The sequence below is a fragment of the Phascolarctos cinereus genome, unplaced genomic scaffold (assembly GCF_003287225.1).
Source record: "Phascolarctos cinereus isolate Bilbo 61053 unplaced genomic scaffold, phaCin_HiC Scaffold_8;HRSCAF=390, whole genome shotgun sequence".
In the NCBI taxonomy this organism is placed as follows: domain Eukaryota; kingdom Metazoa; phylum Chordata; class Mammalia; order Diprotodontia; family Phascolarctidae; genus Phascolarctos; species Phascolarctos cinereus.
This window is the reverse complement of record NW_027556291.1, coordinates 7,345,422-7,373,205: the sequence shown is the minus strand read 5'-3', so window position 1 is coordinate 7,373,205 and position 27,784 is coordinate 7,345,422. Positions and strand designations below refer to the sequence as shown.

Genomic DNA, 27,784 nt, shown 5'->3' with positions numbered 1-27,784 from the left:
AGGGTCATACAGCTAGTGTGTGAGGCCAGATTTGAACTCAGGTCTTCCTGACTCCCAGCTCAGTGCTCTGTCTACTGCAACACCACCTAGCTGCCCCACTTGTGCCTTAGCTCAAATCCCACCTTCTTCAGTAGACCTTTCCTGGTCTGTACTGGTCATGAGCCCACCTTCCCCTCTGAGATAAAACTCTCATCTATTCTGGGCTTTTCTGTGAATAGTTATTGCTAAGTTATATCTATTTATATGTTGTACCCTTGAAGGCAGGGACTTTCTGGGTATCCCCAGCACTCATCACAGAGCCTGGTACACAGTGAGCACTTAATCCATGCTACTATGGCATAGAGAGCCGCATTTCTGGCAGAGCCCTTGAAGACCAGAAGGTGCCACATAGGAGGGAGCTGAAAGGCCCCCAGGTGGTGTCAGGCCTAGTTGCCCTGGTGGGGGAGGGGGTCTGTGTCTTACTGAAAACTCTCTGGACTAAACAGTAGCAAAGCCCCATTTCCCAGTACCTCATTTTTAACTCACAGCCAATTAGTCTTAAATACTTTCCACATTTGCTAAGTAAACTTTGACCTTCCTTCTAAAAAAAGCTCTGACTGGTACTTGGAGGAAAAAAATCCTGAGCTAATATAATGAAATGAGCTCACCTTCACACCTGAGGGTGTTTCCATTCTCCTCCAAAAATTACCATAGGAAGGGCTGAATGAAACCAAGAGCAAGCAGCACTCCAGAGACTGCCTGGCCCAGCAAGATCAGGCCGGTTGGCCTACTACCGATGAAGAAAAAAGCAAGGTCACAACTGGGGGACGACACCACATTAGAAAGGAACGGGGCAGTTCAACGTGGCATCCATACATAGCACAAGCTCCCAAAGGCAGTGCTGTTGGGCTTGTCCCACAGAATGACTGAAGAACTGCATTTGGAGGCTGGAGGACCTAGCTTCACTAACTAGCAGTGTGACCCCTGCTGGGGCAAGCCAGCCTTAGTTTTCTTGTTGGGCAAATGGGGCTACCACCTGTGGTTCCTGACAGGGCTGTTGTGGGGATTCAAATGAGATAGTATTTCATATGTAAAGTGTTTTGTAAACTTTCAATTACAATAGAAATGCAAATTGGGCAGCGAGGTGGCTCAGTGGATAGAGCACTGCGCTGGCAGTCAGGAAGACCTGAGTTGAAATCTGACCTCAGACACTAGCTGTGTGACCCTGGACAAGTCACTTCACCTTGTTTGCCTCAGCCTCACCCCAACTCCTGCCACAGATAGTGTGGGGTAATGGAAAGAACCCTGAGTTTGGAGTCAAAAGGCCTAAGGTTCCAAACCCCAGTTCTTCCCCCCTTGTTATAGTAAAATGAAGGAACTGGGCTCCATGTTTTTGCATCAGTGGGTGGCACCATAGGTACGAAGCTGGGCCTGGAGTCAGCAAAAGTAACAACATCATCAAAGGCAAATTTCAAAGGAAAAGCCACAAAACTCCACAACACCAACCAGCAGTGAAGGAAGAGCTAGGCCTGCCCTTGTCCTCCCAGCATTCACACCCACAAAGCCAACTTTCTTCTTCCAGCTGCCACGTGAGCCATTTCCCTCAAGGACCAAGGACTACTCCTCCACCCTACAACCTATATACGAATTGGAAAACTCGAAAAGTCGCTGAGGAACCTGCTCATTTCGGAACATTAAGGAGCCGGGTTCTCCCCAGTGTCCAAGTAACTCCCCACAGGAAGCCAGGTGAACTCTTGCTTACCAGAGCCTTCAGAGAGCCAGTTGTGGTCCTGTTATGGGTGATACAAAACAAAAAAGAAACAGCTTAGCAATGGGAAACAGCCCCTCCTTCTACCTCAAAGAGGCAGTGACATACAGTGGAAAGCTCCCTGGCTGTGGGGTCAGAAACCCTCGGTTCCAATCCCACCTGTGATACTTACTGCCTTTGGGACCCGGGCCCAGCCACAACCTTCCTTTCTTGGATTTCAGTTTCTTCAACCCTAAAATTAAGGGGAGGGGCTATTTGGAAATAACAGAAAAACAAAAAGGCATCACTGAAACTTTAATTTTTAAAAAGCAGTAGAGGAGTTGGGGCAGCTAGGTGGTGTCGCAGTGGAAAGAGTGCCAGGCCTGGAGTCAAGAAGACCAGAGCTCAAATCTGGCCTCAGACACTTCCTAGCTGTGTGACCCTGAGCAAGTCACTTTACTCTGTCTGCCTCAGTTTCCTCATCTGTAAAATGAGCTGGACAAGGATATAGCAAACCACTGTACTATCTTTGCCAAGAAAACCCCAATGGGGCCACAGAGAGCCTGATACAACTGAAGAAGGACTGCTCAAGAGGAAGGAGCAGCAACATGAACGTCTGAGATCTCACTGGTGTCCCTTAGAGGTGATCTAGTCCCAGTTCCTTTGCTTTTTAGGATGGGGAGAGGCAAGGGGAGAGGGAAGGTCCATGGTTAAGTGACTTAACCAAGGACCCACTAGGAGTTAAATGGCAATCAGGGTTCAAACCTAGCTCTTGGATGCTAAATCTAGTACTTTCTCTATTATATCATGCTTTCTTCCTGGATTCCTAAAGATCTCAGGTTTTTTTTTCCTTTTTTTTTTTTTTAGGCAACTGGGGCTAAGTGACTTGCCCAGGGTCACACAGCTAGCAAGTGTATGAGGCCTGATCTGAACTCGGGTCTTCCTGACTCCCAGCCCAGCACTCTGTTCTAGCTGCCCCTTGACATCAGTTCAGCCCATAACATTTGAGAAAGTCATTATCACCCCCTTGAGACGTAATTTCTTCAGCTGGAAAATAGGGAGAATAATGCCGGCCCCTTGCCCTGACTAGTAGCATTCAGGATAGCTATTGAGGTCTGACTAGCTTCTGCCTAGCTACTGAGATTTGGGTGAAGCCATGGAAGAAGCACCCCCTCCAGGGTGCATCGAGTGGGGGACTCAGAGCCAGGAAGACCATCCACAAAAGCCTTAGTTTCTCCATGTATAAAATAAGGCTATGACTGAATACCCGTGTTCCCTACTTCCCAGGGCTGTTGTAGTGGTGCAGCTGGAAGGGACTTAGAGGCACGGGCATTCAACCTCCTTACTCAAGGGTCACCCAGGCTGAGTGACTGCAAAGGCAGGATTAGAACCCAGGTCCCCTTGCTTCCAAATTGTCATTGTAGTAATAGTAATAATAATAATAATAATAATAATAATAGTATTCCTATAGCTCATCATATTTTTACAAAATGTCTCATTTGATCCTCTCAATAACCCTGGGAGATAGATGCTATTGTTATCCCCATTTTCCAGAATGTACTACACAAGCTGTCACTTGGCAAACTCTCAAATCCTCTGTAAGGCTCTGCTATTTTTCAGGGAGTCCCCCTTATCACTGGGCAAAGTCAAGTTTAAGTGTGAATCCTCCTAAAAACCTTCCGAACTCTGATCAACATGATGGCCAACCATACTTCCCAGACTCCCTGGCCAGAATAAAGCCAATTTTCTTCTCTTTGGGGGGAATTTGTTTTGCATGACTATACAGATTTATAACGGCCTTTGTTTTTCTTGCCTTCTCAATGTGTGGAGGAGGGAGAGAATTTGGTACTGAAAATAAAATTGAACTTTAAACAAAACCAAACCCAAAAAACTCCACTTGAGCTGTTAATGACTACATTTGGGGACCAGAAACAAGACTGACCAGTCATTAGAGCATCACCTAAATGCTGTGTTGGGGGGAAGGAGCTGTTGGCTTCAACTGCTCCATCACTGGAGATATAAAAGCCCTTCCAGTTTTCTGAGCCACTCAAGAGCTACGGATGCCGTAAAGGGAGTATTGGGTGCTGTTCGCCCCTTGGCATTTATGAAGGACGTGGATGACAGAATATAACAGGGAAATCAATCTTCCAGCAGCCTTCTTGTTTCTGGAACCCAGGGCCTCCCACAGAGATGAGGATTAAGAAATGATTCTTGAATTGAAATGCTAAAGTTGGATGTTGACTATCCCACTCGCCCTTCCTGGGCCTCAGTTTCCTCCTCTATAAAATATAGCTCAAAAATCTATGATCCCTCTCTGTGGCCCTAATAAAAGAAAGATCTTTTTGTTACAGCAAAAAACTAGAAATTAAGGGAGTATCCACAAACTGGACAACAGCTAAACAAATGTAATTACTCAGTACTTAGTAAGAAATCATGAATGGGACAGTTTCAGAGAAACCCAGAAAGATTCTACAAAATGCCCCAGTGTAAAGTGGACAGACCCAGGAGTACACCCATTTCCCAACACAGCCGATGTGGGAATTTCTCTTGCTTGACTCTCTGTATTTGATGCAAGAGCTTGGTTTTTCTTTCCAAATGGGGAGGGGGGAAGTTGAGAAGGAGAAGGCAGCTAGGGAGAGGGTTGCCCTTCACCCCAAAAAGAAAAAGAGTCACTGAAGCATTTTTTTTTAATTCAAAGAAAACAGAAAGAATCACAGACAAGAAGGATAGCTTTCAAAGCGACATGCTGAATGTATATACTCTTTTAAAAGTAAGCTGTACAGGATAGAGATTCTCATATATGACCCTCTCCTTTTATTCCACAATGTAGATGGAAGCACTCTTTTTACCTGATGTTTGAGAAGGTCAGAAGTTTTGTTCTGTTTTGTTTTAGGTAACTGGGGTTAAGTGACTAGCCCAGGGTCACACAGCTAGTAAGTGTCAAGTGTTTGGTCTGAAGCCAGATTTGAACTCAGATCCTCCTGACTTCAGGGCTGAGCTCTATCCACTGCGCCACCTAGCTGCCCCAAAGGTCTGAAGTTTTTAAAAGGAGCCCAAATAAATGAAATGGGAGGGAGGGTTGGATTGGATCACGTGGCAAACTCAGGCAAGACTCCCAGGGTGGAACCAGATTCAAATGTTAATGGGACACGTTTAACAAATAAAATACAATCCTCATAGATAAAGCTAATGTGTGGTTTTCTAAGTCAATATGCAGCTGGCCGGGATCCATTTCTATTTGGATTCTACATCATTGGAAATCCAGCTGGAAATCTATGATCTTCATGAGGCAAGAAGGCCTTAGAGTGAGTATCCTTCTGATGCAGAAGGGGAACAAAATCTGATCCTTTGCATTCAGTCCTAGGCTGACCTCCTGACCCCATCACCCCAGGAGATGTTTTCTGAACTGGTTTCCCAGTAACGGTGAGGAGATAGGAAGACAGTTCCCCATGCTGACCTGGTTTCCCTTGACACCCATGGCCAACTTAAGCAACTATCAAAATGGCTAACAACTCATCTTCCCCTTCTCTCCTTTGTGGCCCCTCCTCCACTTACTTCCCTGCTGTCTCCCTCCCAAAGTCTAGTAAGCAAAGTAGGCCCAACCAAGCCTTTTCAACTGAGGGCACACCCAGAGTCTGAGTCTTCATGAAAGAAGTTGTCACATCCCATCTGCCAAGCTGAAATTAAAGGTCACCAACCTTGAGCTGAAAATTGGATTGGTCGGTGGGGGTGAAGGGGCCAGGATTCATTTGGGCAGGGCATGGGGTAAGGAGAGAGAAAGGAGACACAATTATAGACAGCTTTCACAACTTTATGAATCATAACACAGAAACCCTTAGAAAATATCAAATCTGTTTTGTGTTCTTATTATCTCAACAAAAGCAAGTGCACGCAAAACTAAACCAAAATTATGAGGACACACCCTAACAGGTGATTACAGTCCAAGCACAAAAGTCTAACCTCCTAGCCTTCTACCCTGTATTTTAATATGCCAGAGCCTCTGGTTTGTTTTTTTAAGTTTATGCTAATGAGTCACTCCATAGAGTTTTTCAATCTCCAAAAATAAAACATTATTTCAAGTGCCCTCAAAAAAATGTAATGTTGGCGAGAGCCAAGGGGCAACAAGGCCGTGGTGTGGTAGACAAAATTTGAAGTCAGAAGGCCCGGGTTCAAATCCTAAACCTGCAGCTGACTGGCTAGATGACTTTGGTTGGGCAGATTGCTTTCCCCTCTCTGGGCTTCAATTACCACCTCTCCAGGGGGTATCCTACATGACTTCCAGGGTCCTTTCCACTTTGGAGTTTCAAGTGCTGGCACTTGATTTTTATCAGCCGTGTAACTGTAGTTGTCATCCCCCTCCTACCCCATCCCCACCTCAGTTTCTTCCTCTGTAAAATAAAGTAGTTAAACTAGATGAGCTCTACTGTCTAGCCATGGATTTTTGTTGCTGTGAGACAAAGCTTTACACATCCCAGACCTAGGGTACATCACTAACTTCTCAGGACTCAGCATTCCCCACCATAAAATTAAGGAGAATGAAGGAAATGGTCTCTAGATTATAAATATCTGATCCCATGAGACTTGGGTTCAAATGCTTACAATGACAATGTATGACCTTAGCCAAGTCATTTCCCCCTCTTAACATCAAGTTTTCCCATCTGTCAAATGAGAGGGTTACATGATTCCTAAGGCCTTTTCCACTTCAAAACCTATGATCTTATGTGCCCCCCACACACGAGAGGAACCTTCAGTACTTTAATACATGACAAAAATCTGATTAACATGAATAAAGTAGTCACCAAATAGACATTTCTGGGTATTGCCCTATATCCAATTGTAGACAAAAGCCTCATCCCACTTTTCTTCCCTCTACCTAAAATCACCTGAAGAAGGGACGGAGAATGCAGGGGTCTCTGTGTGTGGAGTCAGGCCCCTCGTGGGAAGGGCAGGCTGGCACAGCAAGGTGCCACACAAACTGAGATGGCCCGCACAGCGGGGTGCCCCACAAGCAGAAAAGCTGCTGCAGCCACGCAAGATGACGACAGCGAGAATAGCACTGAGCGCGCGAGAACGGGAACGGGGCGCGAGAACGGGAACGGGGCGCGAGAACGGGAACGGGGCGCGAGAACGAGAACGGGGCGCGAGAACGAGAACGGGGCGCGAGAACGAGAACGGGAGCAAGCGCCACACCGAGAGCAAACTCAGAGCGAGGAGGACGTCGTCCAGGCAAGCTCTACCTCAGGCGTTTCGCTCAGGGCTCCAACTCTCCCCAGGGCCTCAGAACCACCACCTGCTGAGAGCCCGGGGGCCAGAGCCTAAACTAGCCTCAGAGGCTTAGCTGGCCTCAGGGCACCAACGGCCCCCAGTCTCTGAGGGTGGCCTTCTAGTCAGTACCGATTCAGGGCCTGCTCGAGCCTGGGCAGCCTGTGTGAGAGCTGGGGCGGGGCCTGCCAGAGGGCGCGAGATCTCGCCAGAGCCTTTGAGATCACGTGAGTGTGAGGCCTGTGTGAAAATGGCCGCGGCCATGCCAGATTACAAGGACATTTCTGATGATGGCTGCAGTGATAGTGACAGTGTGACATGTACCCTTCCCCCCAAAAGATACCCAGTAGCTCATCCCCCATGGGCCTCGTTAGGTGAAGCAGCAGCCTCTTCTGAGATAATCCAAGTCCCTGCGGAGGAGCCTAGCAGTCCAGGCATAGTCTATCCAACTCAGCCAATTACCCCTCTTGTCAGAATCCCTGACAATCTTAGGAAAACCTTGCGTGGGCAGAGAGCGGAAAGAAAGACTAAGATTAATATAGAAATGGAAGGGGAAGGCCCACCGCCTCCTAAGAAACCAGTTTTTGATTCTTCAATTTCCAGTTCTTCTTCCTTGTTCCTTCACAAAACTGAGGAGACACTAGTCTCCAAATTTCCTTCTCCAGCAAGAAATAAGCCATTCTGTCAGCTTGCTTCTCTAGAGCAGTCTTCCTGCATGTCTCCTGAGTTTCTGTTTCAGGTTGAGTCAACCAGGCAGGCCTCTCCTTCACCGGACCACAAGCCACTTCTTCCTGAATCTCCTCGCCCGTTGGGAAAGAAGCCAGATTATCAACGTTCTCCTCCAGTAAAAACACCAACCTGCAAGTCTCTGGATTTGCTGTTTGAGGATGAGGCTCCCTGCACATCTTCTAGCCAGGTACAAGGGTCACTACACTCTGAGTCCCCTTCCCTATTGAGAAAGAACCCATCTTACGAATCTTTTCCTACAGCTGAGATACCATACCCCAACTCTCTTCAATCCGTATTTGCTAAGAAGTCATCTGGTCTATCTTCTTCTAGCCAAGCCCAAGGGTCACTCCTCTGTCAATCCCCTTTGACAAGGCAGGCACCTCATGAATTTTCTCCTACACTTCAGAAACCACTCTGCCGCTCTCTGGATTTACTGTCTCATGACAAGTCAGATGGTGAGGCTTCTTCTAACCAGGTACAAGGGTCACTACTCTCTGAGTCTTCTCTATTGGGAAAGAAGCAAGGCTCTAAGCCTTCTCCTAAATCAAAGGCACCCCACCACCAGCCTCCTGAGTGCCTGTTTGATGATGACTCAGCTAGTGCGTTTTCTTTTGACCTATTCCAAGGGACAGTACTCTCTGAGTCTTCTCTCGGGGGAAAGAAACCAGGCTCTGAGCTTTCTCCCACAGCACAGACACCACACCATCCCACTTTTGATTTCCTGTTTGATGATGACGATGGTGTATCTTCATCTAGCCTAGTCCAAGGGACACGCCTCTTTGAGTTTCCTGTGTTGGGAAAAGAGCCAGACTATGAGTTCTCTCCTCTGGTAAAAACACCACACGACAAGTCTCTGGATTCACCCTGCGTGTCGTCTAGCCAGGTACAAAGGTCACTAGTCTCCCCTTCCCTGTTGAGAAAGAAGCCAATTTATGAACTTTGTCCTACAGTGCCACAATCATACAGCCAGAGTCTAGAATTACTGTTTCAGGGCAAGCCTATCTGGGAACCACCTCCACCAGTCCAAACACTAGCACCTGACACCACTCCTCCAATGGGAAAGAAGGCAGCCTCTGAGTTTTGGCCTTCTCCTGTAAATAAGGCACAACATTGCAAGTCTTTGGATCACTTTTTCAAGGACAGTTCAGCCTGTGAGCCTTCCCCTTCCGAGGTCCACAAGGCAGTACTCCCTGCACCTTCTCCAGTGGAAAAGATGCCAGCTTATAAACTGTCTCCTGCAGAGCAAATGCCACCACTTGGCAATTCTCTTGACTTCCAGTTTGAAGACGAGTCAACCTGTGATTTTTCTTCCCAGACCCACAAAGCAGAAGTCTTTGACTCTCCTCCTTTAGTAACAAAGAAGCCATCATATGACTTTTCTCCTTCCATGATACTGACACTGCCACCCAAAAAGTTGTTTGATTTCCTGTTCGATGACCTGTCAGTCTCTGAGCCTTCTTATCAAGTCCATGACAGTGAAATCTCTGCACCTCCTCCTTCAGCAGGAAAGAAGCCAGTTTCTGAGTCTCCTCTCCAGGGACAGGCACGGCCAGCACCCTTATCTCCAAGTTTCCCAATAGAGGATGAGGAAACCCATGATTATATTTCAGTACCATACAACAGGTCAGAAGGCTCTGACTCTCCTTCGATGGGAAAGAAGTCGCTCTTTGCTGCTGCTGCTGCTGCTGCTGCTTCTCCTCCTCCCACCATGCAGACACCACCAATCCTGTTGGATGAAGAGTCAGCTGGAGAGTCTTCTAACCAAGTCCAAGAGACACTACCCTCTGAGGCTCCTCTGTCTGGGAAGAACACAAGCTTTGAACTCCTCCAGTCCTTCAATTTCCTGGTTGAGGATGACTCAAGCTCAGAGTCTCGTTTTCCATTATTCCGCAGTATACCAGCCCCTTCTGCACCTCCAGTGGGAAAGCCAGCCCCTGAGTCTACTCAGTACCCTGTGCAAAAGAAGACATACTTTCTCAACTTACTGTTTGATGACAGTTCAGACGGCGAATCTTTTCCCTCAGCAACCTATGACATAGTACTCCCTGAGACAGCCTCTACAGTGGGACAGCCAGCCTCTGAGTTTTCCGGTTCCCAGGACCAGGAGAAGCTAATCTCTGAATCTTCTTCCGCAGTGGAAAAGCCAGTTGCTAAGTCTTTTATTTCCCAGGTCCATTATCCTTCTGGGGAACAGAGGATGTCGAGGGGGGCGTCGTTTCATTCCCAGGTCCCAGAGAAGCAAGTGTTTGAGTTTTCTTCAGCCCTGATGCCAAAGATGCCTGCCACTGAAGCTATTCCTTCCCAGGAGCCAGATGGTAAGTAACCCCAGCTCCCACTCACCCCACCTCTTGTCCTGAAAGAAGCTAGTCTTTTTTTAAAATTAATTTTATCATGTTTCTAATTAACAAGCATTTCTTTTTTCTCCCTATTTCCCACCCCAAAGTGAACAAAAAGAAAAAGAAAACCCTCAAAAATATCCATAGTCAAGTGAAGTTCATTCCATGATGTGCTATGTCCAAAAATGGACATCTCGTTCTGCATTTTTAATCCATCCCTTCTCCGTCAGGAAGTGCTTCGGTCTTTGGTCCCCAGAGAGGCTAGTCTTTGGGATTCCCTCCCCAATCTTAAGTAAGCCATTCTTGGAATTTTGTTCCTTCCCAGATGACGATGACAGCGACAACCCCGAGGACACCAAGGATGAAGAAGATAGCTGTGAGGCCTCCTGAGTGGAAAGAAGCCCGTCTGAATCAGCTCCTCCCCAGCTGCTGATGAAGCAAGTCAAGGAATCTGCCCAAGAAGAAGCAGCAAGTCTATGAATCTCTTCCCTCCCTGCAACTTAGTTTAAATTAATTCATTTCAGCATACAAAATGTAACTTTTCAGTTAGTCTCAATTCTGGGAGGATTGTTTGTCTGTTCCTCCTCATCCATGTATGCATTTTTCCCCTTTTAGAGATATGCTTAGTCGAGATTTTGTCTGCTCATCCCCCTTTGTTCGCTTTGCCTTAGTTCGTAACAGGTTTTTCAGAATTCTTGTTCTTAATTGCAGTATCAAATGAACATACCACTGGAAATTTCAGTTCCTTCCCTTTTTTTGGGGGGGGGTGTTTTGCTTTGTTTTGAGTTTTTTTGACAGTCCAGTAATGCAGCTCTGAAAATCTCTGAACACATGGCTCTTTTTTGTTCATTTAAAACAACAACAACAACAACACCTTTTCAGTGTTTATTTCTCAGTAATGGGATTATCTAGTCTAAAAGCATTGGGGGGGGGAATAATTTTTTTCTGTCTACCACCAAGTTACTCTCCCAAACAATTTCCACCTCCATGACGATTGTTTGTTCTTCCTTCTATATTTTCCGCTTTCAGAGTTGTAGTCAGTCTGTACTGTGTTCTGCTTTTTTTCACTGTGCCCTATTTCACCATTTTTTTCATATTTCTTTATAGTTCTCATACATATTCTTACTTGCATATTAGTATCAAATGAATATGCCCCAATTGAGTCACTCATTCCCCTTCTCCATTGGAGATCACAGTGGCTTCCAGTGTTTTGGTTTTGCAGTCCAAACAATGCAGCTCTGACAATGTTTGAACACACGGCTCTTTTTTGTTCCTTTTAAAAAATCTTTTCAGGGTTTATTTCCCAATAATGGAATTATTTGGTCCAAAGGCATGAGTGGGGAGGAGGGGAGGGTAATTTTTTCTGCCCACTGCTAAGTTGCTCTCCAAAAAATGTCTACAAGTTTGTCATTTGACCAGCAATGACTGTCAGTGTTTTCTCCATAACTCTGCCTGCCAGGAGTGAATTTCATTCCTTCTATTTGGTTTTGCCAGTGTGATGCTTGTGAAGTTGTACCTAAAGTTTCTAAGTGAAAAGTAAGAATTCATGTTTCCTTTTGAGAACTGTCCATATTTTTTTTTTACCATTTATTTATTATGTGGCATGTTTTCCATTAAATATATTTACAATATGTTATTTTCCTTTGCATCGTCTCTTCTTACATCACTTAAAACAGGAAAATTTTAGCCTTATAGTGGGCTTTTCAGCTCATTGTGGTGATTGGTTTATTCAAGATTTTTAACTGATTTTGTACAAGTGACCTCATGTCCCACTGTCTTGTTCTTCTTGACCCAACCCAGAAATAAGGATGAAGGCCACCAGGGGGTCCGGTCTCCCACAGCACAAAAGGTACAAGCAGAAAGTCTGGTGACAGAAGCCAGGGTCCAAATCAGAGAACCAGAAAATCACATTGTCAGAGGGACAAGTGAAGAGATATGTTCTAGGCAGGTCAAAGATTCAGATACCAGGAAAGCAAAGAGAACTCAAATCCCACAGTCCAAGATCATCTGCAGCACTCAGCATCCTGGGGGTTGCTATATGATGTTATGCCCCAGGTGTGAGATGGTGGTAACTGCCTTTGAAATTCACCTAAATGAGCTTCAGTTGGACAGCTCCCTAGGGCCACCAGTAGTATCTCACAGTAGGAGGAACAGGCTAGCCTGCTCAGGGAGAAGTCCTAAGTCTCCACAAACTTTTTTAATGGTACTATATCCCCCCCCCACCCTTCCATTACTAAATGTGTTCATTTAATCTAAAGCACTTGTTTAAGATCCAGGGACAGATTTTTCCTCCCCAAATGTACCCCTTTCTCTTCTTTGGAAAGCTGTTTGACACATCCGTGCTTCCCAACCTTTGTTCTACTGGAGCCTTCTTTAAAATTTCTAAATGTGTACTTGGGGGGAGGGGGACGGGTAGCATTAGAGCAACCTATGAGTAACAGCATTTGATGGAAACGCTGAACTATAAGCCAGAAGTAGGTGGCAAGAGGAGGAAATGAAAAACTCTTAGGTCTTAGAGCTAAAGAATTGTGATTGTATAGTGCTACAATTGTTCATGCTTAAAAAAGGTTAGTGCTACAATTGTTCATGCTTAAAAAAGGTAACCGTACAAAAAAAAGACAAAATGTGGAGAAGGAGTAAGGAAAGAGACAAAACCCCATGAGGGTTTCATGTGAAGTGTACCATGCATGGTGCTTTCAAAATTTATTTCAACTTTCAGGGATGTGTATGGTACAGTCTCTACTAGTCCCCATATGTGAGGTGAGGCATATAGCAGAGGCCTCCCCTATCATACCCCCTGGGATAAATTTAGATCCTCCTCCTTCCATCATAGAAGAGAACTTGACCAATCTCTTTCTGAGAGCCACCGTAGTAGTACTGTGGCATCCCTGGTATCACATGACAGTGTTAAACCAAAAAAAAAAAAAGTGTGAAAACAAAGAAATCGACCACATTCAATGGACAGCAAAGTAGTACACAAAACAATTCCAATCAAATTGGAATGCCAGAGGGAACTCTGGGACGTTTAAAATACTTTCTTTCTGATACTATTGTCATACCTCAACTGATGGACTCCAGAAGTAGAAATAAGAGGTGAGGAGTTCAGACTAAGTATTCTCCAAGCCTACCACATGACCTCAAATGACACAAGGGACATGGAAACTATTTAAGTGTCCCCAATGCCAAGTGCTTATTGTCTATCAAAATGCCAACAAAGGTACAATCCATTAGGTTTCTGACCTGCCAGAGAATAGCACTTTTCTATTGAATCGTGTGACTTCAGAGGCACAAAACATTGAGTAATAGATTCTATGCTGACATAATTTAAACCACTAGAAGAGAAGGGGTCATCTAAGAGGAGTAGAATTAATCGATTCACTTATTTCCATTTGGGTCCAAGCACAAAATCCGGCCACAGAGCAAGGAAATGCCAAATTGAATAAGCTTCTATTTTGAGGACATTTTTGTCCTTTGTCTAATTCATATGATCTAGAGTGGGAGGAAACCTTTAAAATCACCTTCCCAGATGAGGTCACTCGGAGCCATGGACAGAACAGAAATGAATCCTAATCAAACTTTAAGCTCCAAATCCAGGGCTCTTTCCATTGTGCCTCACAACATGAAATCAGTGAGACTTACACCCAGACCAATGTCTGCCAATTCCTAGCGGCGACCTTGATCGGCGACCCGTGTTTCTGAGCCTCAATTTTCTGAACATAAATGGTCTGTCTCTAGGAGTTTAGCCAGAACAGAGAGAAGGACAACTATACTTAACGGGGATGGGTGGGTCAAGTGAGCATTTTCTGAGTTTGGGGGATGCAGGGGGTGGGGGGAGCAACTAGTCAACAAGGAGAGATTGAGGCAAGTTTCTTGGAGTGGTAGAAGTGGGGAACCATAGGAGGAGGATTTATTGTTGTTCAGCTGTTTTCAGTCGTGTCTGACTCTTCATGACCCCATTTGGGGTTTTCTTGGCAAAGATACTAGAATGGTTTGCCATTTCCTCCTTCAGCTCATTTTACAGATGAGGAAACCGAGGCAAACAGGGTTAACTGACTTGCCCAGGGTCACAAAGCTAGTAAGTATCTGAGGCCAGATTTAAACTCAGGTCTTCCTGACTCCAGGCCCAGTGTTCTATCCACTGAACCACCTAGCTGCTTAAATACAGTAGAAAACCTATAAAATACTTAGATGTCTACCTACCAAGACATACACAGAAACTGTGTGAACACAACTACAAAACACACCTAACAGAAATACATGCCTAAATAACTGGAGCACCATTAAATGCTCATGGGTGGGATAAACCAATATAATAAAAATGGCAATACTCCCTTACCAAAGGATTATTTTACAGAGCTCAAAAAAAATAGTAAAATTCATCTGGAAGAACAAAAGATCAAGAATCTCAAGGGAAATAATGAGTGGGAAGGAAAGGGGCTTAGCAGTACCAGATTTCCACCTATGCTACAAAACAGTTAAGAGAGAAGTGGGATCACTGAAATGGTTTAATTACACAACATAAACACAGAAGCCTAATGTTGGATTAGCCCAAAGAGCCCAGCTCTTGACGTTAAGAACTCACTATTTGACAAAAGCTGCTGGGCAAACTGGGTGGCAGTCTGGCTGAAACCATGTTAGCCTGTCTCATACCACAGTACCAAGCAAGATATGTTCAAAATGCATTCATGACTTGGGACGTAAGTGTTAATATCCTCAACAAATTAGAGGAGCAAGAAAGAAATTCCTTTCTAAATCAATGGAATAGCGAAATGCCTCCATTATCAAATGAGAGATAGTAAGGTTCGTAGACTTCCAAAATATGAGAACTGCTTCAAATTTCTAAGAATAAGAGTCACTCCCCTACGGGTAGTCAAAGGACATGAACAAGAAGTTTTGAAATGAAATCCAAGCTATCAGCAGGCAAGGGGGAAAATGCAGGAATCCTAACCCTACCTGACACCCATCAGATTTGTGGAAGTTGACCAAAAAAAAAAGGAAAAGGAAAAATGTTGGAGGGGTTATGGGAAAAGAGACACATTAATGAACTCTTGGTGGAACTGTGAAATGGTCCAGCCACCCTGAATAACAATTTGAAACTCTCCTCTAAAAGTTACCACCCTTTGACTCAGTGATATACCCCAAAGTGACCAAAGAAGAAAGAAAAGAATCCATATGTACAAAACTATTTATAGCAGCTCATCTTCTGTAGTAGCAAAGAACTAGAAATCAAGGGGGTGCCTATCTACTGGGGAGTGGTTGAATGTAAGGACAAAAGGGACAGTCTGGAAAGACTTGTATGAACTGAAATAAACAGAACTGGGAGAACAATGCATACAATAATAACATTGTACCGACAACTTTGAAAGACTTCAGAACTCTGATTGACAATGACCAACCATTCCAGAGGACCATTATAAAGGACCCCACACCTTATCCTCTCCTCACAGAGGAGAGGTGACAGCCTCAGGGTGCACAAGAACACATGTTTGTCTTTTCACACCACAAATACAGCAATTTGCTTTGTTCTGCTTAACTATGTCTATCTGTTACAAGGGTTTTGTTTTTCTTTATTTCTGAACTGGGGAGAGGAAGGAGAGAAAAGATTTTTTTTAAGAATACGTAGGATTCAAGTAAGCAAAAGATAGGTATAGTAACAATAATGAGGATAATAGTAATAATAACAATATCATAACTGTAATTATAACCCAGGTTTGGGTCATGCAGTTAAAAGTACAATCAACTTTTTTATTTATTTTGCTTTGTTTTGTTTTGGCTAGGCAATCGGGGTTAAGTGACTTGCCCGGGGTCACACAGCTAGTAAGTGTCAAGTGTCTTGAGGCCAGATTTGAACTCAAGTACTCCTAACCCCAAGGCCGGAGCTCTATCCACTGTGCCACCTAGCTGCCCCCATCAACTTAAAAAAAAAAGTATTTTATATCTAAAATTATTTCTCAGATATTCAGTAATTTTTTTTTCTTTTCCAATGAATTTTTGAAGAAATGTCCTATTTCCATATGATAATGGGACTTTTTGGAAAGATAATGTGAGATGCAGGGAAAAGAGTATACTTTTAAAGATTCAAATACTGCTTCTCTCATTGCCTGTGTGAACTTGGGGAAGTCAATTTATTTTTCTGAGCCTCAGTTTACTCCTCTGTAAAATGAGATTGGACTAGATCTATGAGGTCCCTTCCAGCTATACATATATCTATGACACTATGATCTCCTTTTTCAAAAGTTGAAAATTAAGGTATTGTCCAAGATAACATCGCATTTTGGGAAGTAAAAGTTTACTGATTTGAAAATTCATTCATTTAACAAGCTATGTCAGACAGGACATCATAGGAAAATACAAAGATATTTCAGACCAGATCCCTGCCCTTCAAGAGCCTGCAGCCTACAGATATATTTACACACACACGCGGGGCTCCCAAGGGTATTCCTGCAGCCAAACAGAGCTTGGGAAGTTGCCAATCATTCTAGTGGCACTTGGAAAGGAAAGAAAGCAGGAGGAGGCAGGAGCCCATGGGTATTTTGCACGCCTTGAACGAATGACTCCTCTATAAAAGGCAAAGAGCAAGCTTCGTGGGCATATATGGGCATGGCCTGACATCCTCTTCCCACAGGAACCATCATGTCATCTCCTTTGAGTCAGGTCTTAGTCCAATGAGGAGAACTAAGAATTAAGGACTTGTGTTCTACAGGCTCCAGAGGAAAAAGCCTCCACAACCTCCCAGTAATCTGCAGAGGTCATCACACCTGAAAAAGTCCACCCTTGGGCACAGAGAGAGAGGTACCTGGCCATGCTTAACAACAGTTTAACAAATGAATGAAAAGTAGCTCAGAAGGTCAAGTAGAAACTGACAGAAAAGTTACTTGGGGCTGGGGGGGGGAGGGGTCTGGCAGAGGACCAGAAGAGGAAAACCTCAGGCAATCCAAAGACTCCCATCTCCTTCCTCCAAATCTAAATCAGCCAAGGTCATTTCCAAGTCACGATGGCTTGTGACAGTGTCACAGCGAATAGAGTAGCAAGCTTGAAGTGTTCAAAACTTGCCTCTGATCACTTATTAGTCACCTAACCTAGAAGTGCCTTCTACAACTACCTTTTCTGTGGCAGAGACTTAGCTTCAAATCCCACCCCTGGGCTCCAGGAGTCCTAGAATGACTTTGCTGAGCCTCAGTTTCCCACATCTATAAAATGGGAATGATCCCACAGCAGTCGACTTCAGAGCATAAATACCATTTTTTTATTATTATCAATTCAAGTGTCATTTTTGTTACTGTCCAGTCATTTTGGTTGTGTCTGACTCTTCACGACCCCACTTGGGGTTTTCTGGGCCAAGATACTGGAATGGTTTGCCATTTCCTTCTCTGGCTCATTTTACAGGTGAGGAAACTGAGGCAAACAGGGTTCAGTGATTTGCCCAGGGTCACACAGCAAGGAAGTATCTGAGATCAGATTTGAACTCGAGGAGAGGAGTCTTCCTGACTGCAGGCCCAGAGCTCTGTGCACTATGTATGGCGCCACCTAGCTGCCCCACGAATGTCATTAACTTTGCCTAATTGACTTCAGGTTGATTCTGAATCTGATTCTTGAGTCTGTTGACTAGCAGAATGAAGATGGCAAAGGGGGAAGAGAGAAAAAACTGTGGGGGAGTCAATGTCATTTCTCTTGCATTTTTAAAAAAGTGCATTCAGAAATCTAATGGGAATTTATTGTTCACAAAAGTAATCAGTCTACCCTACCCCAATGCCTGGCAGCCATCCCCACTCCTCCCTCATCCATTCTCCAAGAGCCTAAAAAGACTAACTTGGAAGAGTAGAGTTCTTTTTATACAGCCCCCCTCCCAAAAAAAAAAAATCAATGAACAAAGAACATAAAATTCAAGTTATGCAGTGAGTGGTATCATGGAGAAAACTTTGGACTTTGAGCCAGGAGAAGTTTGGATTAAAATTCTGGTTCCAACATTTACTAGTTATGTGACCCCTTCACTTGCCTGAGCTAGAGCCCACATTAGTAACTTCCCAGGGCTGTGAAAGCTGTGCAGGAAAAGCCATTTCTGTTACGAGGTCAACCATGATGGCGGCCCAATGCTGGCTGCCAAAGTCCAGGCAGATGGGTAGTTGGAATGATTTACTCAATCCCAAACTTAAATAAAGGAGCACATTTTGGAGAAAGGAAAACAGTGGTAAGAGCAAAGGAATGTCAAGAGATAGGCCTAAATGATGTTACCAGGTTTGCCTTGAACAAGCCAAGAAATCTGAGGCCTGTTTCTTTCTTGGCCTTTGTTACTATTACCCTCCCAAGTAATGCTGAGTTCTACAAGAGAAAATCTCACAGCTCCTTCCTCCCTGCCTCGCGACCAAAGAGCTATTTGTCTGTTGGCAGGACAATATAGTAACCATCCCCTTTGAAAGGCAGTTAGAGCAAGCAGTAACCTGAGTCATAACATTAATATGTTGTCCCTTTCTCCTGTATTTTCTGCTTTACAGCTTCTCCTGAAAAGTTCATAACATCTTAGGATTTAAAGCTTAGAGATCTAGCCTACCTTATAGATGGGTAAAATCAGGCCCAAAGAGATTACCTGAGTTGTCTAAGGTCCCAAGAGTCACAAGTAATACTGAAAATTTGAACCCAAATCTTATGACTCTCAAATCCAATGTTGTCTCTCCCCCATACCATGCTGTGAGTTAGAGTATATGTAGAATCATATTTTCCCATAAGTTTCCATTATACTTTTGAAAATGTGCTGCCATCATCACCCAAAGGAAATTCCACCCCTTACCACCACACCACAAATGAATGTCACTCTTGCAAATGGTATTGGGAAAAGAGCACAAGATGAGGGATTGTAAATAGTAATAACTGCAGAAACACAAGCAACTCTAAAACACCCCAAGTCAGATGTGTCGCTGTTTTTAATGAACTTTACGTTATTTGTCAATTGGCATAGAAAATGATCATTTTCGAGGCCCTTACTCCAAGAGTCTTGCCGAACTTCTGTTGGTACTGAAGGGTTCCACCACTATAGAAAAGTTTGAAACATATATTAAATCACTTGGTTCTCACAACAACCCTGTGAGAGAAGGTGCTATTATTCCCATTTTACAGATGAGGAAACAAAGTCTCAAATCAAGAGACTTGGCCAGGGTCACACAGCTAGTAACTGTAACAAGGTAGAATTGGATGCCAAACGTTTCTGACTCTGTCTCTCATGAATTTGAGATATGCCAATAATAATAACAACAACAACAACAACAACATTTATATAGCACCTACTGTGTGCCAGGCATTGTGCTAAGTACTTTACAATTACTATCTCCTTTGATCCTCACAACAACACTGGGAAGTAGGTGCTATTGTTATTATTATTCCTCATTTTAAAGATGAAGAAACTGAGGCAAGCAGAGGTTAAGTGACTACCCAAGGTCAGACAGCCAAGTTTCTGAAGCTAAATTTGAACTCATGACTTCTGATTTCAGACCAGGCACACTATCCATTGCAGCGCCACCTAATGATGTGGCATTGAGCAATTTATAACTCCCAAGTTCAACATTGATTCATTCCTTACAACAACCCTGGTGGGGTAGGTAGTACAAATAGCATTACTCTCACATGACAGGTGAGGAAACTGAGGCACAGAGAGATGAAGTGATTCACATAAGGTCACCAAGCTAGTAAACGGCTAACTCGAACCCAGGTCAGAGTATTACATTTACATTTAGTGTGCTTCACACTGTGCCTCAATGCCTTCTTAAGGACTAGATGATTCCAAAGATCCTTTTCAATTCAATTTGTAGGCCCTGGGTTCACCTCAAATGATCTATCACCCAGCTGCCAAAAGCAACCCTTCAAAGGCCTAGGTCAGACCGTATTATAACCTGCTCAAAAAACTTCAGCAACTCCTTTTGCCTCTGGAGACAAACTCCCCCACCTGGCAATCCAACTCTACCCTACTTTTCCAGCCTTATTTGCACATTACTCCCATTTGGGCACTCTATATCCTGGCCAAACCAGATGACTTGCTGTTCTCCAAACTCAACATGCCATCTCTCCCATCGCTGTGCAATTTGTACCATTCCCGGAACACAATCTCGCTTTCCCTCGTCAGCTTTCACAGTCCTTCCTGGGCACCCTTCCACTTGCTCAGTTTCAAATCCATTCTCTCTTGCCTTGCCCCCAAATCAGTTGCTGAGTCTTGTTTATTCTATCTCCAAAGTGTTTTGTACCTATCACCTTCCCTCCACTAAGACATGACTGAGGCAACGTATCCTAACTTCAAGCCTAAATTATTTATTGGGTCTCCCTGCCTCAAGCCTCTCGGCCCCCCTGGCCCTTCCACCTTCCACTCAGTGGCCAAAGGGACCTTCTTCAAACACTGGGGAGCAGGTATAAAGTAGTCTCCCCACCTGCTGACAGAGAGGAAAGAATTCAAGGTGCAGAATGAAACAATTTTGGACATGGCCAATGCAGGAATTGGTTTTGCTTGATTCTGCTTATTTGTTAAAAGGATTGGTTTGTTTTTTTCAATGAGGAGTGAGGAAAGGTAGAAAAGAGAAGGGGTAGCAGGGGTAGGAAGAGGGTGGTTCTCCCTTGGGGGGGGCGGAGGGAGAGGGAGAGAGATGCAGAGAGAGAGAGAGAGAGAGAGAGAGAGAGAGAGAGAGAGAGAGAGAGAGAGAGAGAGAGAGAGAGAGAGAGAGAGAGAGAGAGAGAAGGCCAGAGGTAATCACAAATAAACAAGACAGGTTTGAAAGCTACATGTTGAATCTGTTACACAGCTTTGAAAAAACAATTTTAAAAAACACGCTACATGACTTGACTCTTCTCAACAATGCAAGGACCTAAGACATCTCCAGAGGCCTCATGATGGAAAATGCTCTCCACATCCAAAGAAAGAACTATGGAGTTGGAATGCAGATCGAAGCAGACTATTTGCTATTTTTTTATTTTCTTCTGTTTTGTTGTTTCCTCTTTCTTGTGGTTCCTCCTATTGGTTCTAATTCTTCTTTACAACATGACTAATGTGAAAATAGGTTTAATAGGAATGTATATGTAGAGCCTACATATCAGATTACACGATGTCTTGGGGAGGGAGGCAAGGAGGGAGGGGGAGAAAATTTAAAATTCAAAAGCTTATGGAAATGATTATTGAAAACTAAAACTAAATTAATTTTAAAAACATGCTACATATTAGAAAGGTATAGCTTTGCGTCCAATCATTTCCCACTGTTCTATAATGTGTACAAAATGCTCACTTAATTTGGAGTTTGCAAACTCAGCATTTTTGTTAGAAAAGGTAAAGAGAAAATGGCGATGAAGGTGATGATAATAATGGCTAGCACTTCTATTGTGCCTAAGCACTTTACAAACATTACCTCATTTGATCCTCACAATAACCCTGGGAGGTAGGTGCTGCTACCATCCCCATTTTACAGTTGAGGAAACTGAGACCAACAGAGGTTAAGTGACTTGCCCAGGGTCACACAGTTAGTATGTATATCACACAGAACTTGAACTAGGGTATTCCCCGACTACAGGCCCCGTACTCAATTTACTGCAGCAGGGGTGTCCAACTCAACTAGAAAAGGATCACTATGGGCAACATACTGACTTAGAAAATCAGGAATTAAATTATCTATGTTGGGTTATATTTGAATTTATTTTGTTGAATCTACCCCAATCGCATTTTGGCTGCACTAAGGAGTTGTCCTGTAGTGGTAAGAAAAATTGAGATCTCCTCTCCTCTCCTCTCACTCTGTGTCTCCCTCCCTCCCTTTTTCCTCTCTCCTGAAATTTCCTACATTTTTTTATAATTGATATGATTTGTTTGGACACAGACACTTTTAAATGGACAGCCCAAGCCTGCAATCCACATCCCACGAGCAGATTCCTGAATAGCCGGAGCGTGTTGCTTCCCACTCCTACTTGGCCTGGTAGAAAGGGGATTATGAGCAAACTTTGCCAGTGGGCAAGGCAAGCAGCTCTGCCCAGCTGGACTTGAATTCTGGTTCTATTTGGTCTTGGCCAGTATTTCCAGGACTGTAGCCAGAGGCCTTCTGCCTTTTCTTCCCTGGGCATCACTTGCCACCTCCCTAAGCATCTCGCTCCTCCACGTTCAGCCAACTCCCACTGGCACCATGCTCCCACATGTCTTCTCTCCCTACCCAACTGAAGTTTCGGGGAAAGTAGTGAGTGTCCAAGGACACTCAAACTGAAAGCAGAGGGATTCTCCCAGCCCTCTGGCCCAACAATATCTGTTGCTCAGGCTGACTCACCTTTGCCATGCCCTACACTGATGGAATGAGGCAGCCCTTCCCTAAGCAAGAATGCTCACAGCCAGGTTTAATATGACCACAGCTCTGGCGGATAGAATGCTGGGACTAAAGTCAGGAAGACTCCTCTTCCTGATTTCAATTCTAGCCTCAGACACTTCCTAGCTGTGTGACCCTGGGCAAGTCACTTGACCCTGCTTGCCTCAGTTTCCTCATCCATAAAATGAGCTGGAGAAGGAAATGGCAAACCACTCCAGTATCTTTGCCAAGAAAACCCCAAAGGAGGTCACAGAGAATCAGACACAACTGAAAAACAACTGAAATAACAACAAAGAACTACAAAAATCCAACCCCCTGCAGCTTTGGGAGGGAAGTGTTACCCAAGGTCACACAGATAGTAAGTATCAGAGTCAGGATTCCAACCTAAGAATTTTAACACCAAATCCAGCGTTCTCATCGGAACATACTGCTCCCACCTCATGCTACAGTACTAGCAAGTGAGGCTTGAAGGATACAGGTTTCAAATTGCAAGAGTAAGGCTAGCTATCGTATGCCCTTGAAATCAAAACTGCAAAGCAGGGGCCAAGCACTGACTGGTTCACCACCATGTATGTTTGAGTAATTGTCACAAGGCTCTCACTCCTGTCTTCTCCTACCTTAAACATACAGTTCCATAAAATGCCATATCATCATCATCATCATCATCATCATCATCATCATCATCGCTGACAACATCTCTCTCTGAAAAAGAACTGGGCCTCAGTTTCCTCCCACATAAAATAAGGATAACCTGGTGTCTCAATCTGAGACTCTATGAATGATGCCTACATTGACAAATGCAGCAGAGCCCAAGAGAGACGTATCTGCTGGCAGCGGCCTTGCCCGAAGGAGCCAGGGAAGCCAGCAGGCAGAGATGAGGAGGGGTAGAGCTCCGCAGCACAGCTGGAGATACTGTTGTATTCTAAAAACAAGAAGGCCAGTGTTACCAAGTCACACCATACGTGGCAGGAAATAAGATGTAAGAAGACTAGGAAGCAGAGGGAGTCACTGGAGTTTACTGAGGAGTGTTGGGGGGGGAGATGACAAAGCACACCTGTACTTTAGGAAAATCAAGCACTTTGGTTAGGTTGTAATGGGGAGAGATTTGGACCAAGTGGAAAGCTACTGTAATAGTCCAGACAAGAGACAAGGCCCTGTGTGAATGGAGAAGAGACATAATTGAGAAATGTTGTCAAGGTCGAAGGAACAAGACGTGGCAGTGAGAAGAGGGGTGAAGTCAAGGATGACACTAAAACAGCAAGCCCGGGTGACAGGAAGATGGCAGTATCCTCAATGGCAATAGGGAAGTTGGGAAGAGGAGGGCGGGAGGTGGAGGGAAAGACTGTCGGCTTTATTCTGCACATGTTGAATTTGAGATGTCCAAGAGGCAGGCTGGGATATGAGACTAGAAGTAAAGAGAGAGGCGAGGGCTGTATAAATAGATCAAAAAATAATTTGCATAGCGATGCTCAAGCTGATGGTCCCCGCATTGTTTCTGCTTCAGCGCTCCTGTGTCTGTGACCACCAAGAACCAAGGTCAGCCTCCTGGATAGGGTCTTGGCATTCTATCTAGTTCCCAAGCTTCTCTCTTTAGTAAGATTTCAACACTTGTGATCTCCGAAGCAAATGGGATTCAGCAGACAATGGTTTCCCTTTTCCCATACATAATGTGCCATTGTTCCAATCTGGCCCAACGCAGAAGCCAGCACACAAGGCACTGAGAATGGTGACAGAAACACCGTGATCTTCAAACTTGTTATTCACGTGCCCACTTAAAGATCTAATTAGGAATAAAAAAGGAAAAAGATCAAATCAGAACCAGCATTTACATATGCTGACATCTTATAAATAGACTTTATTTCTTTGAAGTCGGATCTGGAGTTTTCTTATATGCAAACATCCCTCTTCTCCGCTTTAGCTTCTGAGAAATTCAAATGGAAGTGGGTAGTGTGGGGCAGTGGAAAACAATGTTGGCTTTGTATTCAAAAGACCTGGAGGCTTGAATCTGTGCTCAGCCATTTGATTACTAGATGCCTTGGACTAGTCAGTTCACTTCCCCTTGAACCACCAATTTCTCATCTAAAAGACCAGGGAGTCACCCACCTCACACCCCTTCCAACTATGTGTCTGTGAGCCAGCCTCATAACTGTCCAAGTATTCTAAATCCCATTTTACAGATGAAGAAACTGAGATAAAAAGCGGTAAAGCAACTTGTTCAAAATTCCTTAACTAGTAAGTGGTGGAAACAAGGAACAAAACTCAAATCTTCTGACTAGCCAGATCACTGCTTTGACAGGATCCTCAGCTAGTACAACTCTAATTCTATTGTCATCATATCATTGTCGCTTTTGATCCCCCTATAGCTCAGAGATCCATATTGCAGATAGATCTGTTTCTGTCTATCTCTGTTTCTCTCAACCATGTCCCTTAGCTTTCAATAACAAAAAAAGGGTCAGGGGCACTGAGCAGGTTTCTTTTGTGTGGATTTGACTGCTCCAAGACGCGTTCGATAACTCTAAAAATCCCCTAGGTGGATCAAAAATGCAAGCAACATGGAAAGAGAAATGGAAAGAAATTGGCGGGCCTGGCTTTTCACTTGACTTCCCTTCTGTGGACACAAGACACAGAGGCTGAGAGGGCATAGATTGGAGGGAAGACCCACATGGAAGAGGTCAGAGATCCACAAAAGTCGCCAAGAAGTTCCTCTGTTGCCTGCCTGCCATGTGCCAGCTTTCACAGTTCCATGACTCACTAAAGGCCCTGAGCAAGACTTGGAGAGAGCAGTCCCAGAGCCCAGCTGTTCTTGGTGTCAGTGAATCTGATTAAGAACCCTGGAGCACCCATTCAATTCTAGATGTTGTTCATTGACCCCTGGGACATTCTTTCATAGTCAACAAATTTCCTACTTCCAAACTGAGGGCAAAATCAATACATTTTGGTCAGAGTGAACTATGGACTCGAGCTGCATCTGTGCTATTGGTTGGATTTCAAATCTCTGTACCCCAGACTTGAAAACCGATACTCCCACGAGCTCTTTTCACTCCGACCTGAGCATCTTCCCAGCCCTGGGCAAACTTGACCATTACAGCACTTAATTTCTGTGGGCTCCTAACAGTCACAAACCCATCTGGGGCTCCAGCAACATTGGAAATAGAAATGGAAGGTCTTTAAAGCAGACACAGCCAAGTGGGAGAGACTGAAATTCCAGGAAGAAGAGAAGCAGGAAATGTGCTCTTAGCCCAGTTTTTCCCACAACCAAAGCAGATAGATATGCCATTTTATCTTCCATTCTTAGATCCTAAGATCCTAGACTTCAAACTGGAAAAGGCAAATAAATCATGAGACTTATCAACTGGCCAAGGATCCTCTTAGCTTGATGGGATCATTGGCTTCCTTGGGTGACATCCAAACCCCATCCCCAATAGCCACATTTTATACCACGTCCATCGGTTCATTTTGCTACTGTAGAAAATGCATTTGTTTCCCTTAACAAAAGGGGTCAATAATGCTTTCCTTCAAAGCAGCAAGGACAGGTTTGATGCTTTAAACTAAAATCTAATGGAAATTCATTTTTTAAAGGAGGCTTGATGAAAAGTTTTTTTAAAATTGCAAATAATTATTAATTTTTCAGTTACCCTAGGGGAAAAACATTTATTTAATGCAACTATCATGGCAGAATCTGTGATTCAGCAAAAAGGTGGTGGCTTTTATTTTCATTATTTCCAATAAGCCTCCAGCAAGAAAGTACAGGAGGTTAGTACGCCTTTGGTAATGGCGGCACTTCGGAAAAACAAATGCATAATTAAATGAAGGCTGTGCTCTCCCGACACAGGACAAGGAGGCTGCAAATGCCTGAAAATTACTATCTTAAAGGATTCCAATTCCCATTTACAAAGTGCTTCTGGAAGATGAGGAAAAGGGTCATCCTCCAGTTATATGTTCAGTCATTTTTCAGTTGTGTCCAACTGTTTGTGACTTCATTTGGGGTTTCCTTGGCAAAGATACTGGAGTGGTTTACCATTTCCTTCTCCAGCTCATTTTACAGATGAAGAAAATGAGGTAAACAGGGCGAAGTGATTTGCCCAGGGTCACACAGTTAGTATGTGTCTGAAGCTGGATTTGAATTCAGGTTTTCCTGACTCCAAGCCTGGCACTCTAACCACTGTGCCACTTAACTGACCTCCTCCACTTATAGCCTACCAGTTATTGCCTCATAGGATCATAAATTTAAGACTAGAAATTACCTTCACCATTACTTAGTTTTATCCTCTCATTTTAGAGATGAGGAAACCGAGGCCCACAATGAAGTTATTTGCCCAAGTTCACCACTGGGTGAAGAGCAGAGCCACGCTGGGATTCTGAGACACCAGTCCAAACTACATTAGGAAAGGAGAAAATCAGGAATACTAGGGAATAGAACAACAAAGCGAAGATTTTTTTTAAGTTATATGGCTTTATATTTAAAAGGAAAAGCAAGCTGTACATAATGGATTTGCAGTTTCATGTACAATCATCTTTTTTTTCTATTCTACTATATTATGGAAATGTTTGTTTTATTTCTTAAGTTCAGAATAAATAAAATTAGAAAAGGTTAAAACTAGAAAACCAAATATGGTGGGGTTTTTTAATATATTACCACATTATCCATTTTAAAAACACACAAAAAAAGATGAAAAGTTTTGAAGACAACTCATGGAAAAATTCCAAAACGTATTTTTAAAAGATTGTATGCGAACATTTAGACATGGAAGGTGTGATTATTTAGAGCCACCACTGCCTGAACAATGGTATAGTATTATACTGGGCTGATTTTATTTCTCCCTTTTTTTCTTTTTTTGGACGATGCCTCCCAGCACTGCTTCTGACTCTCCAGACTTCAACATTATGCATCTAGAAACTTCTGAAAACCTTTCCAACTTGGAACGTCTATCAACATCTAGGACCTTCTCACCCTAAAACCATTTTGGCCCCATTTTTCCAGCTTGGGTTGTGCTTTCAATCCATCCTCCTTGACTCACTGGACATGGTGGGAAGTTGGAATATTCCTTGCTTTGCATTCCAAGCTCTCTTTCTACCACCAACATTTATTAACTTCCCTTCTTTTAGATTCATTCAATATGTATTTTTCACCCATTAGATTCTAGATGTTGTTTATTGACCCCTGGGTCAAATTTCCTACTTCCAAACTGAAGATTTTACGTTACTCATTAGGCTCTTAGAAAAAGGTGAAGGGGGCAGCTAGGTGGCGCAGTGGATAGAGCACCGGCCCCACAGTCAGGAGGACCTGAGTTCAAATCCGGCCTCAGACACATAACACTCACTAGCTGTATGACCCTGGGCAAGTCACTTAACCCCAATTGCCTTTAAAAAAAAAGATGCAGAATGGACTAGTCATCAAGATGAGGAGCTCACTACTATCG

The 27,784-nt window shown here is 43.8% G+C and overlaps 2 protein-coding genes across 4 annotated transcripts in view; one reads left to right on the top strand and one right to left on the bottom strand.

Moving 5' to 3' along the window:
- PLS3 (plastin 3) overlaps positions 1-27,784 on the bottom strand; it is a 95,667-nt gene that overhangs the window by 53,161 nt on the left and 14,722 nt on the right. Inside the window, exons 1-2 of one of the 3 annotated variants that reach the window (XM_020963401.2) lie at positions 1,920-1,967; positions 1,742-1,769 (exon numbers count right to left, since the gene is read on the bottom strand). The exons of the other annotated variants lie outside the window; for them this stretch is intronic. The gene's annotated coding sequence lies outside the window, so the exon portion shown is untranslated. Of the gene's footprint in view, positions 1-1,741; positions 1,770-1,919; positions 1,968-27,784 lie in introns of those variants that run through there. 3 annotated transcript variants of the gene reach the window in all.
- On the top strand, positions 7,476-11,689 carry LOC144454977 (uncharacterized). Its single transcript, XM_078147792.1, has 2 exons — positions 7,476-10,032; positions 10,379-11,689. Exons 1-2 carry the CDS (start codon positions 7,533-7,535, stop codon positions 10,441-10,443), a joined length of 2,565 nt encoding a protein of 854 aa, XP_078003918.1. The 5' UTR covers positions 7,476-7,532; the 3' UTR covers positions 10,444-11,689.

Bases quoted from the DNA above. Each gene is read 5' to 3' on its own strand.
- LOC144454977 (XM_078147792.1), top strand. From the start codon at position 7,533: ATGGAAGGGGAAGGCCCACCGCCTCCTAAGAAACCAGTTTTTGATTCT. The intron at 10,033-10,378 runs GTAAGTAACCCC...GTTCCTTCCCAG, and splicing joins TCCTTCCCAGGAGCCAGATG to ATGACGATGACAGCGACAAC.